This window comes from Ovis aries, chromosome 11 (genome assembly GCF_016772045.2).
Source record: "Ovis aries strain OAR_USU_Benz2616 breed Rambouillet chromosome 11, ARS-UI_Ramb_v3.0, whole genome shotgun sequence".
Lineage (NCBI taxonomy): Eukaryota > Metazoa > Chordata > Mammalia > Artiodactyla > Bovidae > Ovis > Ovis aries.
This window is the reverse complement of record NC_056064.1, coordinates 9,310,504-9,323,429: the sequence shown is the minus strand read 5'-3', so window position 1 is coordinate 9,323,429 and position 12,926 is coordinate 9,310,504. Positions and strand designations below refer to the sequence as shown.

Here is a 12,926-nt window from a genome sequence, read left to right as displayed (position 1 = left end):
ACTGTGGTGCTGGAGAAGACTCTTGAGAGTCCCTTGGACAGCAAAGAGATCAAACCAGTGGATACTAAAGGAAATCAACTCTGAGAATTCATTGGAAGGACTGATGCTGAAGCTGAAGCTCCAGTCCTTTGGCCACCTGATGCAAAGAACTGACTCATTAGAAAAGACCCTGATGCTGGGAAAGATTGAAGGCGGGAGGAGAAGGGGACGACAGAGGATGAGATGGTTGGATGGCATCACCAACTCAATGGATGTGAGTTTGAGCAATTTCTGGGAGATAGTGAAGGACAGGGAAGCCTGGCATGCTGCAGTCCATGGAGTCGGTGCCTTAGCGACTGAACAAGAGCTGACTTCTCCCACTTAGTCAAGTTCAGAGCAAGGTCTGGGCAGAGTAAGTCCCTGAGGAACTTGTGACAAGGCGAAGTGTTTAAGACCCGGACCAGTAGATGGAAACCAAGAGAAGAGCCCCCACCCATGAGGACCAGCTGCAGCAGGGCCCGGAATCTAGACCCTGGAAGAGAGGCTCCAGTTTTCCAGAGGAGGACTAGGGAACAAGAGGAGGGGGAACTGAAGGAGGTGGCAGTGAATAACAATTTGTTTGTTTAAAAAAAAAAAAAAAACCTACCAACATCACACTAGTGGGTCTGACATCCCCTTTAATCATAAGTTGCTAAATTTACAACATCAATAAAAACACAAGGAAAATAAATACATTGGCTTTATCATATTGGAAGTGGTGTGAACGGTAGGGCGTGGGCAGGCCGGCGGGCAGGCGAGCAGCAGCCAGCACAGGAGGCGTCTGAGTGGGGCCGTGAGTTTCAAGGGTCCTCGTCCCAGTCGTCCCAGTCCTGGCTGTAGATCCGTGGGATCTTGCACGGGGACGCCCAGCTCTCGGCCTCGAGGTTCACTTGCTGCTGGTCTTTCTTCTCGGCGGCATTCTTTTTGTCCCGTTGCTGTTGTAGGTAGCGCAAGAGAATGTTTGTTTTTTCTGTCAAAATTATCTGTTCAGACGGGTACTCCTGAGTGGGCAGGTAGACTGGTGGACGTCGGTTCGAGGCTTTGCAGAGACAGTTGGCATGGAAGCTACTAAAATTGCTTTTGTTGTAGACAGGCAGCCCTTTCAAGAAATCAGCCATCTTCTGTTTCCTCCGTCTCTGTCACCGTCGTCGCTGTTGTTGCCGCCGCCACCACAGCTGCCTTAACTGCCTCCTACCTCCTGCTTCCTCTTTATAAGGGCCCTTGATTACATTAGGCGCACCTGGATAATTCGGACTGTTCCCGCCCCACCCAGTCGCAAAGCTCATCGCCTCCCTACAATCTCTTCTGTCACAAAGGTGGGTCACATTCCCGGCCCCGGGGATTAGGCCCCGAGCGCCTCCGTGGCCGTCAGTCAGCCTATCACGAGCCCCGGATTCAGTCGGCGCTACGGAGTGACGTCACTACGGTGCGCGGAGTATGTAAATGAGCTCGGCGTCGGCTGGCCCTGTTCAGCATGTACTATGAAGCGTTTGTGTTATTTTGCAAATATTGCGGTACTGGCAACGTGCTTTTCAGGCCTTTATAGTTGGGAGAAGCCGTTATTTCGTAAGTGAGGGTGTAGAGTTGCGGTGAAGAGAGTGACCGTAAGTGCGAAGTGTTTGGAAGGTGAGGCTGAGTCGGCAGGCAGAGCGAGCAACTCATACTTACCTGGCAGGGGAGATACCATGATCACGAAGGTGGTTTTCCCAGGGCGAGGCTTATCCATTGCACTCCGGATGTGCTGATCCCTGCGATTTCCCCAAATGTGGGAAACTCGACTGCATAATTTGTGGTAGTGGGGGACTGCGTTCGCGCTTTCCCCTGATATATATGGGTTTAAAGGAGAAATCATGTGGTTTTAGAAAGTATCAGAGACACAGTATGGAGAAAGTAATGGTATCCCACTGTAATGCTCTTTGCACGGAGAGGTTTGAAAGGGTGTAGTCGATTACTAAGCCGGACACGACTGAGTGACTTCACTTTAACGCACTGGAGAAAGTGGCAACCTGCTCTAGTGTGTTTATCTGGAACAGTCTCACGCATGGGGGAGCTTGGAGGGCTGCTGTTTCTGGGGCCGTACAGAGTCAGAGACGACTGAAGTGACTTAGCAGTAGAGGTTCAGTAAGCCTTTGCATCTATGTGATTAAGATTACGTATGGATTGGAGAAGGCAATGGTACTCTAGTACTCTTGCCTGAGAAAATACCAGAGATGGTGGAATCTGGTGGGCTGGTGTTTGTGAGGTCTCACAGAGTCGGTTACAATTGAAGTGACTTAGCAGCAGCAGATATGGAGTAGTGACTCCATGTACTATAATCAGTGGGGTTTTTCAGGCGAGTTTACTGGATGGGTAGCATTTATCATTTTCTAGGGGATTTTCCAAATCCAGATATCCTCTATTGCAGGTGGATTCTTTACCAACTGAGCTACTAAAGAAAGCCCAAGGATACTGAAGTGGGTAGTCTATTTTTTCTCCAGCGGATCTTCCCAGCCCAGGAGTCCAACCAGGGTCTATCCTCATTGGGGGCAGATTCTTTCCGTCTGAGCCACCAGGGCAACTCGAAATGCGTTCAATTATTGGGTTCAGTTCAGTCGCTCAGTCGTGTCCGACTCTTTGCAACCCCATGAATCGCAGCACGCCAGGCCTCCCTGTCCATCACCAACTCTCAGAGTTCACTCAAACTCACGTTCATCGAGTCAGTGAGGCCATCCAGCCATCTCATCCTCGGTCGTCCCCTTCTCCTCCTGCCCCCAATCCCTCCCAGCATCAGAGTCTTTTCCAATGAGTCAACTCTTCGCATGAGGTGGCCGAAGTATTGGAGTTTCAGCTTTAGCATCAGTCTTGGTGGCTCAGAGGTTAAAGCGTCTGCCTCCAATGCAGGAGACCAGGTTTTGATCCCTGGTTCGGGAAGATTCCCTGGAGAAGGAAATGGCAACTCACTCCAGTATTCTTGCCTGGAGAATCTCATGGACAGAGGAGCCTGGTAGGCTACAGTCCATGGGGTCGCAAAGAATCGGACACGACTGAGCTGAGCGACTTCACTTTCACTTTCCGAAAGAACACCCAGGACTGATCTCCTTTAGGATGGACTGGTTGGATCTCCTTGCAGTCCAAGGGACTCTCAAGAGTCTTCTCTTGAGTCTTACTGGGTTAAACGGCCAAATTTACAGTACTGAAATGTTTGTTTAGCTGCAGTTTTCAGGGGGAATTACCGATTAAATAGTTGCAGGAGCTGGTTGGTTGCGAATATGCTTTAGTAATGTTCAGAACCGTTTTAAACGCTATTACTCCACAATGGTATTTTTTTTTTTTTTAAGAGAATCTCTGAGGGTGACTGGAAAAGAATTCTAAAAGGAAGTAAACTGAAAAATATACAGGAAGTGGAAGTTAGCATAAACATGATTAACAGTCGACGCTTAATTTTTGCAGCTTTAGGAAACGTATGAAACAAGCAGGTCTGAAGATTTGAATATTTTATGTCAAAATGTCATATATTAGTGTAAATGCAAATAAATAAAAATTTTTTAAAGGTCAATGTTAAAATCACTTTTAAAATAATTATTTTTGCCAGCACTGGGTCTTAATTACTGCTGGAGGTTTTTCTCTAGTTGGGGAAATGGGGGCCACTTTGTTGCAGTGGGAAGGTTTCTCGAAGAGTGTGGGCTCAGTAGTTGTTGCCCAGGGACCTAGTTGCCCCAAGGCATGTGGGATCGTCCCAGACCAGGGATCCAACCCAGGTTCTGTGCATTGATAGGTGGATTCTTGACCACTGGACCATCAGGGACGTTCTAAGATGACTATTATTTAAAGAACAAAACAAGAATTAAGTATTGATGAAGATCTGGAAAAATTGGGACCCTTTTTCACTGCTGGTGGTAATGTGAAATGGTGCAGTTACCATTCTAGTGTGCATAGGTTCTAGTGTGCATAACAGCAGCTAACAGCTATAGACAGTTCCTTGGTTCCAGGCAGAGTTCTAAGCACTTTACAGAGTACTCCCATTTATAGATGAGGAAATTGAGGTCCATGAAAGGTTAAATAATAATTTCAAGGTCACGCAGGGAAGTGACACAGCCAGGCTGAGAACTTCAGAGTCTGAACTCTGAACCCAATCCACAGACTGTCTACCCTCTACATAAATGTCTGCATTTGTATACTGCTTGTTCTTTTTTGGACAAGAGTTATTGTGGTGCAGAATTTTTTAAATATTTATTTATATTTATTTTGGCTGCACTGGGTCTTATTTGCAACATGCGGGATCTTCTGGTCTTGGCATGTGAGATCTAGTTCTCCTACCAGGGATTAAACCTGGGCACCCTGCATTGGAAGTGCCAAGTCTTAGCCACTTGACCCCCAAAGAAGTCCCCTAACTTTTCAAAGTGAATGCCCTCCTGGGAATTCCCTGGTAGTTCAGCAGTTAGGACTTCGCACTTTCACTGGGAAGAGTTCTAGTTCAATCTGTGGTCCGGGAAATAGGATCCCATAAACCTCAAGGCCAAAACAAAACACACACTCACAAGTTAATACTCTCCTAATGGTCTTGATGATGCAATAAATGTGTATTTCTAATTCTACTTCTTGATATCATCACTTTTTCACTCCCTGCTGCTGCTAAGTCGCTTCACTCGTGTCTGACTCTGTGCGACCCCATAGACTGCAGCCCACCAGGCTCCCCCATCCCTGGGATTCTCAAGGCAAGAACACTGGAGTAGGTTGCCATTGCCTTCTCCATTTTCACTCCCAGGAATTGACAAAAATATTGAGTTCTTCAATTTCAACAGTAACATTGAGAATAAAATTTAATCTTTTAGAATTTATTTTTATTTATTTAACTTTGGCCATGCCTCATGGCACCCCACTCCAGTACTCTTGCCTGGAAAATCTCATGGACAGAGGAGCCTGTAGGCTGCAGTCCATGGGGTCACTGAGAGTCTGACACGACTGAGCGACTTCACTTTGACTTTTCACTTTCATGCATCGGAGAAGGAAATGGCAATCCACTCCAGTGTTCTTGCCTAGAGAATCCCAGGGATGGGGGAGCCTGGTGGGCTGCCGTCTTTGGGGTTGCACAGTCGGACACGACTGAAGTGACTTAGCAGCAGCAGCAGCAGCAAGGTATGCAGGATTTTAGTTCCCTGACCAGAGATCAAACCCAGGTCCCCCGCTTCAGGAGCTCGGGGTCTTTGTCCCTCAGTCTTATTCATTATAAATGAAAATGGACAAGAAGTGAAAGAAATGTGAAAGAATCGAACCTTTTTCCTTGTGTTTCTGGTTCAGTTAGAAATAAATATGTTGCTTTCTTTTGAAACAGGATGTCTCGGGCTGTTCACCTTCCAGTCCCCTGTCCTGTTCAGCTTGGTTCCTTAAGAAATGACTCCTTGGAAGCACAGCTTCATGAGTATGTCAAACAGGGGAACTATGTGAAAGTGAAGAAGATTCTTAAGAAAGGTAGGCATCATATTAAAATACCACATGCAACTTGATTCACATTACTGAATAGCATTGGAAGGAAAACCAGGTACATCATAAGACTATGAATTCTTGGGGGAATTGGAAGTTAAGTTTAGAGATGAGCTGTTCTCTACCAGTGCAGTTGGCTTGCTCAACAGAGATCATAAATCGCTGGACGCTGTTATGTTATGTTTTGTTTTGTGCTAAGAAACCATGAAGTCTTCCGTTCTTTAGGCCCCTAAAGGTTTCACCTCAGGCCGCAGCCACCCACTTTAGATTCTGCCTGTTTCTCTTTTCTCCTTCAAATCTACCCCATCTACTGAGTCTTCTGAGGTTTGTGGTGGAGTGAGAAGGCCAGTTTTCATGGCTCTCTTCTTGCTTGCTCCTTACAGGCACTTGATATTTTGTTTTCAAGGTGTTTCTGTTTGTTTTGTTTTATAATCGGTGTATAATGGCTTTACAGTGTTGTGTTAGTTTCTGCTGTGTACAACAATGTGAATCAGCTATGAGTAAACATATATTCCTTCCCTCTTGAGCCTCCTTCCCACCCCAAACCCCTCCTACGCCTCCAGGTCATCACAGCGCGAGGAGCTGAGCTCCCTGTGTTGCAGAGCTGTTCTCCCACTAGGTATTTTATGCATGGTAGTGTATATATGCGGAGAAGGCAGTGGCACCCCACTCCAGTACACTCGCCTGGAAAATCCCATGGACGGAGGAGCCTGGAAGGCTGTAGTCCTTGGGGTCGCTGAGGGTCGGACACAACTGAGCGACTTCCCTTTCACTTTTCACTTTCATGCATTGGAGAAGGAAATGGCAACCCACTCCAGTGTTCTTGCCTGGAGAATCCCAGGGATCAGGGAGCCTGGTGGGCTGCTGTCTATGGGGTCGCACAGAGTCGGACACGACTGAAGCGACTTAGCAGCAGCAGCAGCAGCAGTGTATATATGTGTCCATGCTGCTCAATTCATTTCACCCTCTCTTTCCCCTGGTTTGTCCAAAAGTTTGTTCTCTGCTTCTTCATCTGTGTTCCTGCCAGCAAATAGGCTCATCTGTGCCATTTTTCCAGATTCCATATGGATATATATATGTGCTTGATTTTTTCTTTCTGATTTGCATCACTCTGTAACAGACAGACTCTAGGTCCATCCATGCCACTACAAATGACTCAATTATTTTCAAGGTGTTTTGTTTTTGTTTTGCTGCTGGGCAGATAGAAACAACAAACATAGCTCAGGGAATCTTCAAAAGAACAAACACACAGAAAATCATACTCAAACGAAAACTCTGTTGGTATTTGCTCCTGATCTAGAGATCCAGACCTGCTTTTTCAAGAGTAACCAGAAGTAACCAGTATTAAAAAGAAGGCTTAGAAAGTTTCTCTCAGCTGGTTTATGGAGCAGTCAAGGTGACCTAATTTCTCTACAGTGTTTCTCCATTTGCCTCAACAGTATTCCTGACAACTTCCAGAAGGGTAGCACCCATTTTTTAAGGACTCAACTATCTCCAAAATACTTCTCTCAAAAAATTCTGAAGTGTTTCCATGTACCATCCCTAGAATCTGTAGATAAAGTGGCTGATGGTAAACTAAATTTATTTAAAAGCTTCTGTTTTTTACCCCCTCCAAAATTGTTCAGTTTACTTCATAACAGATCTGTGTGTGTTTTAATATGAAAATTGATGTTCAAGATGGGTATGCTATGACTTCTAGTGTCTGTCTATCCATATCCTCCAACATGAGAAGCAGAGTTCTGTGACTTTTTTAAATCTGTCTCCTAGACATCTCCTGAGTGTTCTGTATCTTCATATTCCTTTTTTTTTTAACTTTTTTTTTTTTGAGGTATAGTTAATGTGGGCTTCCCAGGTAGCACTAATTGTAGAGAACCTTCCTAACAATGCAGGACATGTAAGAGATCCACATCTCTTTGGTCCCTGGGTCGGGAAGATGCCCTGGAGGAGGGCACGGTAACCCACTCCAGTGTTCTTGCCTGGAGAATCCCCATGGACAGAGGAGCCTGGTGGGCTACAGTCCATAGAGTCACAAAGAGTCGGACACAATCGAAGTGACTTAGCACGCATAGTTAATGTACAGTCTGTAAGTTTCAAGTGTACAACATAGTGATTTACAATTTTTAAATGTTATACTCTACTCCAGTTATAGTTACCATAAGCTATTGGCTATATTCCCTGTGTTGTACAACATATCCTTGTAGCTTATTTATTTTATCCATGTAGTTTGTACCTCTTAATTCCCTCCGCCATTCTGTCCCTCCCCCTTCCCTCTCCTCACCAGTAACCACTAGTTTGTTCTCTATGTCTCTGTGAGTCTCTGTCAGATTCACTTGTTTGTTTTTTAGCTTCCACATATAAGTGATATCATACTTGTCTTTCTCTGTCTGACTTCTTAATGCATCTTCAAATTCTTCATATTAAACTAGAGCAGGCAGTGAGGTTGACAGGTATAACTGGATACAAAGCAGGACCTCATCTGTGCCTGGCAATTTTGTCTAAAGCCTCAGAGTGAAAAACAGGGAGTGATAAATATCCCCACGATCTAAAGCAACACTTCTTAGGAGATGGCCAAAATGATCTTGGACCTTCAACTCCATTACCCACCTCAGGCTATCTAAGAGAAGGTGATGGGGCAGTGGTGTGAGTGTCAGAGGAAAAGACTGTTCCAAAGGCATTCACAGGAAACCAAGTAAGAGGCCCTTCAGGTGAACCTTCTGGAGAGAATTCTGGTGCCGGGAGCTGGGAGCCTATGGCTCAGCCTGGTGAACAGTAGAAACATGCCAGCTGACCCCAGCTGCCACTAAGGTGGCATGAATTGAGCCTGACACGTTACCTGGAATTTAGAGATCAAGAGGACTGCCATCTGCCTCCTACCTGGAGCAGCGCTTGATGGCCGAATGAGCACGAGAGACCAGCAGTTGGAGTAGCCGTACTTTCATCAGCTGTGGGATAGTTAGACTCTGGAGGGTAGCTGAGCATCTGAAGGGACTTCAGCTATGAAGGAAGGGAGAATTCCAACGGAGAGGCTGGAGCTATAGCAAGAAATCAGCAGAAATGTAAATCAGAACTACAATGAGGTATAACTTCACACTGGTCAGAATGGCCATCATCAAAAAGTCTACAAACAATAAATGCGGAAGAGGGTATGGCGAAACGGGAGCCCTCCTGTATTGTTGGTGGGAATGTAAATTGGTACAACCATATGGAGAACAATAGGGTGGTTTAGAAAACTAAAAATACAACTGCCATTGTTGTTGTTTAGTCGCTACGTCATATTCAACTCTTTTGTGACCCCATAGACTGTAGCCTGCCAGGCTCCTCTGTCCATGGGATTTCCCAGGCAAGAATACTGGAGTGGGTTCCCGTTTCCTTCTCCAGGGGACCTTTCTGACCCAGGGATTGAACCCGCATCTCCCACTTGGCAGGCAGATTCTTTACCACTGAGCTACCTGGGCAGAACTACCATATGACCCACCAATCCCAGTCCTGGGTATATATCCAGAGAAAACTCACTTAAAAAAGATCCATGTACCCTGGTGATCATAACAGCACTGTTTACAATAGCCAAAACATGGAAGCAACCTAAACGTCCATTGAGAGGTGAATGGATAAAGAAGATATAGTACTTACATATAATGGAATATTACTCAGCCATAAAAAGAATGAAATAGTGCCGTTTGCAGCAGCATGGATGGACCTAGAGATTATCACACTAAGTGAAGCAAGTCAGACAGAGAAACAGATACCGTATTATATCACTTACATGTAGAATCTAAAAAAAAAATGATACAAATGAACCTAACTTACAAAACAGAGTCACTAATACAGAACTTACGGTTACCAGTGGGGAAAGGGATTGGAGGGATAAATTGGGAGACTGGGATTGACATATGCACACTGCTATATATATATAATAAATAATAAGAACAGGGAACTCTACTCAATACCTATAATGTCCTTTATGGGAAAATAATCTAAAAAAAAAAAAGGGGATATACGTGAAATTAAAAAGATGCTTGCGCCTTGGAAGGCAAGCTATGACAAACCTAGACAGCATATAAAAAGCAGAGACCTCACTTTGCCAACAAAAGTCTGTATAGTCAAAGCTATGGTTTTTCCAATAGTCATATATGGATGTGAGATTTGGACCATATAGAAGACTGATTGCTGAAGAACTGATACTTCTGAATTATGGTGCTGGAGAAGACTCTTGAGAGTCCCTTCAACTGCAAAGAAACCAAACCAGTCAATCCTAAAGGAAATCAGTCCTGAATATTCAGTGGAAGGACTGATGCTGAAGCTGAAGCTGCAATACTTCAGCTACCTGATGCAAAGAGCCGGCTCGTTGGAAAGACCCTGATGCTGGAAAAGATTGAGGGCAGGAGGAGAATGAGATGATTGGATGGCATCACCGACTCAATGGACATGAGTTTCAGCAAACTCCAGGAGATAGTGAAGGACAGGGAAGCCCATTATGCTTTGATCCATGAGGTCACATGGACTTAGTGACTGAACAACATGTATGTGGATAACTGATTCACTTTGCTGTACAGCAGAAGCTAACACAACATTGTACATCAACTATACTCCAATAAAAATAAAAAACAAAAAGTCAGGAGAAGAGTGCAGTGGCCTGCATTAGGGCAGTATGTAGTAAGGTGGAGATCCCTGAAGGACCCACTAACCTCTCCCACAAAAGAGCAGGCATTAGGACAAAGCCAGAGGCCAGAAAGAGCATCAGCTAAGTACAAAGGCCTTCGCCCCTTGTCATCTCATTGGTCCTCTCCCTACTTCAGCTCCGGAGTTGTCAGAAACAGCTTTGAGATTAGAAGAGTGGAAGAACAAGGAAGAAGTTTTGATTTCAAAGGATAGAACAACTTATTGCCTGAAATGAATCTGTGCTTAGAGTGCCTCAAAGGGACTAAAAGAGTGTGGTATCTACCTGAGGTGCCTCTCAGGAGAGGGGAAGAGAGCACTAACTGACAGGGTGTCCTGGAGGGCAGCAGAAGGAGAAAAACTGTCTCCTGACGGTGTCCTACTTAGTTCGTCCCATTCAGAAGACCAGATACTACAGAGTATGAGTTCTAAAACCCAATGGATGAGTTCCAGAACCTCAGCCCAGACCTTATTCATTTTTTTAAAGAATTTTTGTGTGTGTGGACCACTTTAAAAATCTTTATAGAATTTGTTATATATTACTTCTGTTTTGTGTTTTGGTTTTTTGCCCACAAAGCAGGCATATGGGATCGTAGCTCCCCGACCAGGGTTCAAACCCACACCCCCTGCATCGGAAGACAGAGTCTCAACCACTCACCACCAAGGAAGTCCCTCATTCCTCATGTTTTTAATTATATGTATAGTAATTGAGCCTTGGGATTAGAGCAGCCAAGAAAAAATGTACAGTCCTGGCTTCCACGAATATAATCCAGCAGGAGACAGAGACATGAGATAGCAATTCAAGTCCTGAGATGGGCAGCGGGTGAAGGAAGCACAAGTGTATTTCAGCCTCCTGTCTGGGAGGCAGTCAAAGGAAAATTCTTAGAGAAAGTGATATTTAGGCTCAGACCCTAAAGAAGAAAAGTTGAAGTGAGAGAAGTAAAAGGTGAAAGTTGGAAGCAAGAGAGGATTAAAGTGATGCAGAGCTCAGAGGATGGGAAAGTGTGTGCATGATTTGAGCTAGAGAAGAAGGCAAAGTGGCAGGAGAGAATGGCACGGGGTGAAGTTGTCAAGGTAAGCTGCAGCTCGAGGAGGCTTCATGGGCTGTTGGAAGGATTTTAGTAATAGGTGCATCCGTATTTAGGATTGTTACATCTTCCTGGTGAATTGACCCTATTATCATTATGAGATGTCTCTCCTTATCTCTGGTAATATTTGTTGTCTTGAAGTCTAATTTTTCTGATATTAATACAGCCACTTTAAGCTCCTAATGCTTACAGCTGATAAAATATCTTTATAGAGTTAAAATATGTCTTCTGTAGAGTGCATTGAGTTGAGACTTGTATTTTAAAATGCATTCTGATACTCTCTGCCTTTTAATTGGAGTGTTTAGTCCATTAACATTTAATGTAATTATCGATATGGTTTATTACAAAGAACACAATTCAGGAACAGCCAGGTGGAAGAGGTGCATAGGGCAAGGCATGGTGTGTGTGTGTGTGTGAGAGTGCTTGGAGCTTCCATGCCTTCTTTGAGTATACCACCCTTCCAGCACTTCAATCTGTTTACCAACCTGGAAGTCTCCAGACATAATCAGTTAGGGTTTTATGAAGGTTTCATTATTCAGGCATGATTGATTCAACCATTGGTGATAGATCTCAGTCTTCAGCCCCTCTCTCCTGCTGGAGGTGGGACAAGATTTGAAGTGGAGGGCTGTGGCAGAGCTGAAAATCATGGTCTTTCTCGTGACCAGCCCCATACTGAAGCTGTCTCAGAACCCCTCAGACAAGAGTCATTTCAGCAGCATACCAAAGACACTTGTCATTCCTAATGCTAAGGACATTCCAAGGATTTTAGGAGCTCTTATGCCAAGTACCTGAGAGTAGGTTGCTACGTTCTAAACGATTGCTCTGGCTGCAGAAGGCTATGACGTATTTAAGCGGAGAGAAAAAAAAAAAGAGTAGGATGTGGCTTCCCTAGTGACTCAGTGGTAAAGAATCCGCCTGCCAAAGCAGGAGACCCAGGTTCAATCCTTGATCCGGGAAGATACCACATGATGCAGAGCAACTAAGACTGTGCGCCACAACTGTTGAGCCTGTGCTCTGGAGCCCAGGAGCCACAGTTACGGAGCCTGTGTACCCTAGAGCCTGTGCTCCACAGGAGAAGCCACTGCAACGAGGAGCTTGCACACCGCAACGAAGAGTAGCTCCTGTTTGCCACAACTGGAAGAAAGCCTGCGCAGCACAGAAGGCCCAGCACAGCCAAAAATAACAATAAATACATAAATGAATAAGTAAGATTAAAAAAAAGAAAGGAGTAGGATGACTTGTTTTTTGGTTTGAGCAACTGGGTTGAATGTGGTATCCCTGCCTGAAAGAGGAGTAGGTGTGGGAAGAAAGCTTTTGGGAGTCAGTCTGGGCCACCTGAGTTAGACACCTGAGATTTAGGCAAGTGGCGTGTCAAATGGAAGCGGAGTATATGAGCCCGCAGCCCAGAATAGACCTGTCTGCAAATCCATGCTGAAACCAAGGATGATCTAGAGAAGATGGCCAAGAACCGTGCTGGTAGGAACCCCACTCTCTTATAGACAGGTTGCCCTTATTGGAGCAGGAGTAGAGAAAAAGGGAGGGGAAAACCAGGTGGTTTGCAATAGTTATGTCAGTAACCAGGTTGAGGGAAAGAATGATACATACATTGATCCAGCATTCATTCAGTAGTATGCATTTGCTGGGCAGCTACAGTGGCTGGCAACTGGCTGGAGGTGCAGAGAGCAATATGACCTGCTTCCTGCT

The 12,926-nt window shown here is 45.0% G+C and overlaps 2 protein-coding genes and 1 non-coding gene across 9 annotated transcripts in view; 2 read left to right on the top strand and 1 right to left on the bottom strand.

Moving 5' to 3' along the window:
- The window catches only part of TEX14 (testis expressed 14, intercellular bridge forming factor), a 126,513-nt gene that overhangs the window by 8,253 nt on the left and 105,334 nt on the right, over nucleotides 1-12,926 (top strand). For 6 of the 7 annotated variants that reach the window (XM_042255309.2, XM_060395121.1, XM_027975350.3 and 3 more), the window contains exon 2: nucleotides 5,330-5,466. In XM_042255309.2, the coding sequence (XP_042111243.1) occupies nucleotides 5,330-5,466 (137 nt within the window). Of the gene's footprint in view, nucleotides 1-1,448; nucleotides 1,585-5,329; nucleotides 5,467-12,926 lie in introns of those variants that run through there. The other variant, XM_042255306.2, reaches the window with a different exon arrangement.
- LOC101102994 (DET1- and DDB1-associated protein 1-like) lies at nucleotides 640-1,415 on the bottom strand. The gene has a single exon (XM_042255310.2). The coding sequence runs from the start codon at nucleotides 1,134-1,136 to the stop codon at nucleotides 819-821; it is 318 nt and encodes a 105-aa protein (XP_042111244.1). The 5' UTR covers nucleotides 1,137-1,415; the 3' UTR covers nucleotides 640-818.
- Nucleotides 1,679-1,842, top strand: LOC114117049 (U1 spliceosomal RNA). Its single transcript, XR_003590844.1, has one exon. It is a non-coding gene; the product is annotated as a U1 spliceosomal RNA (small nuclear RNA).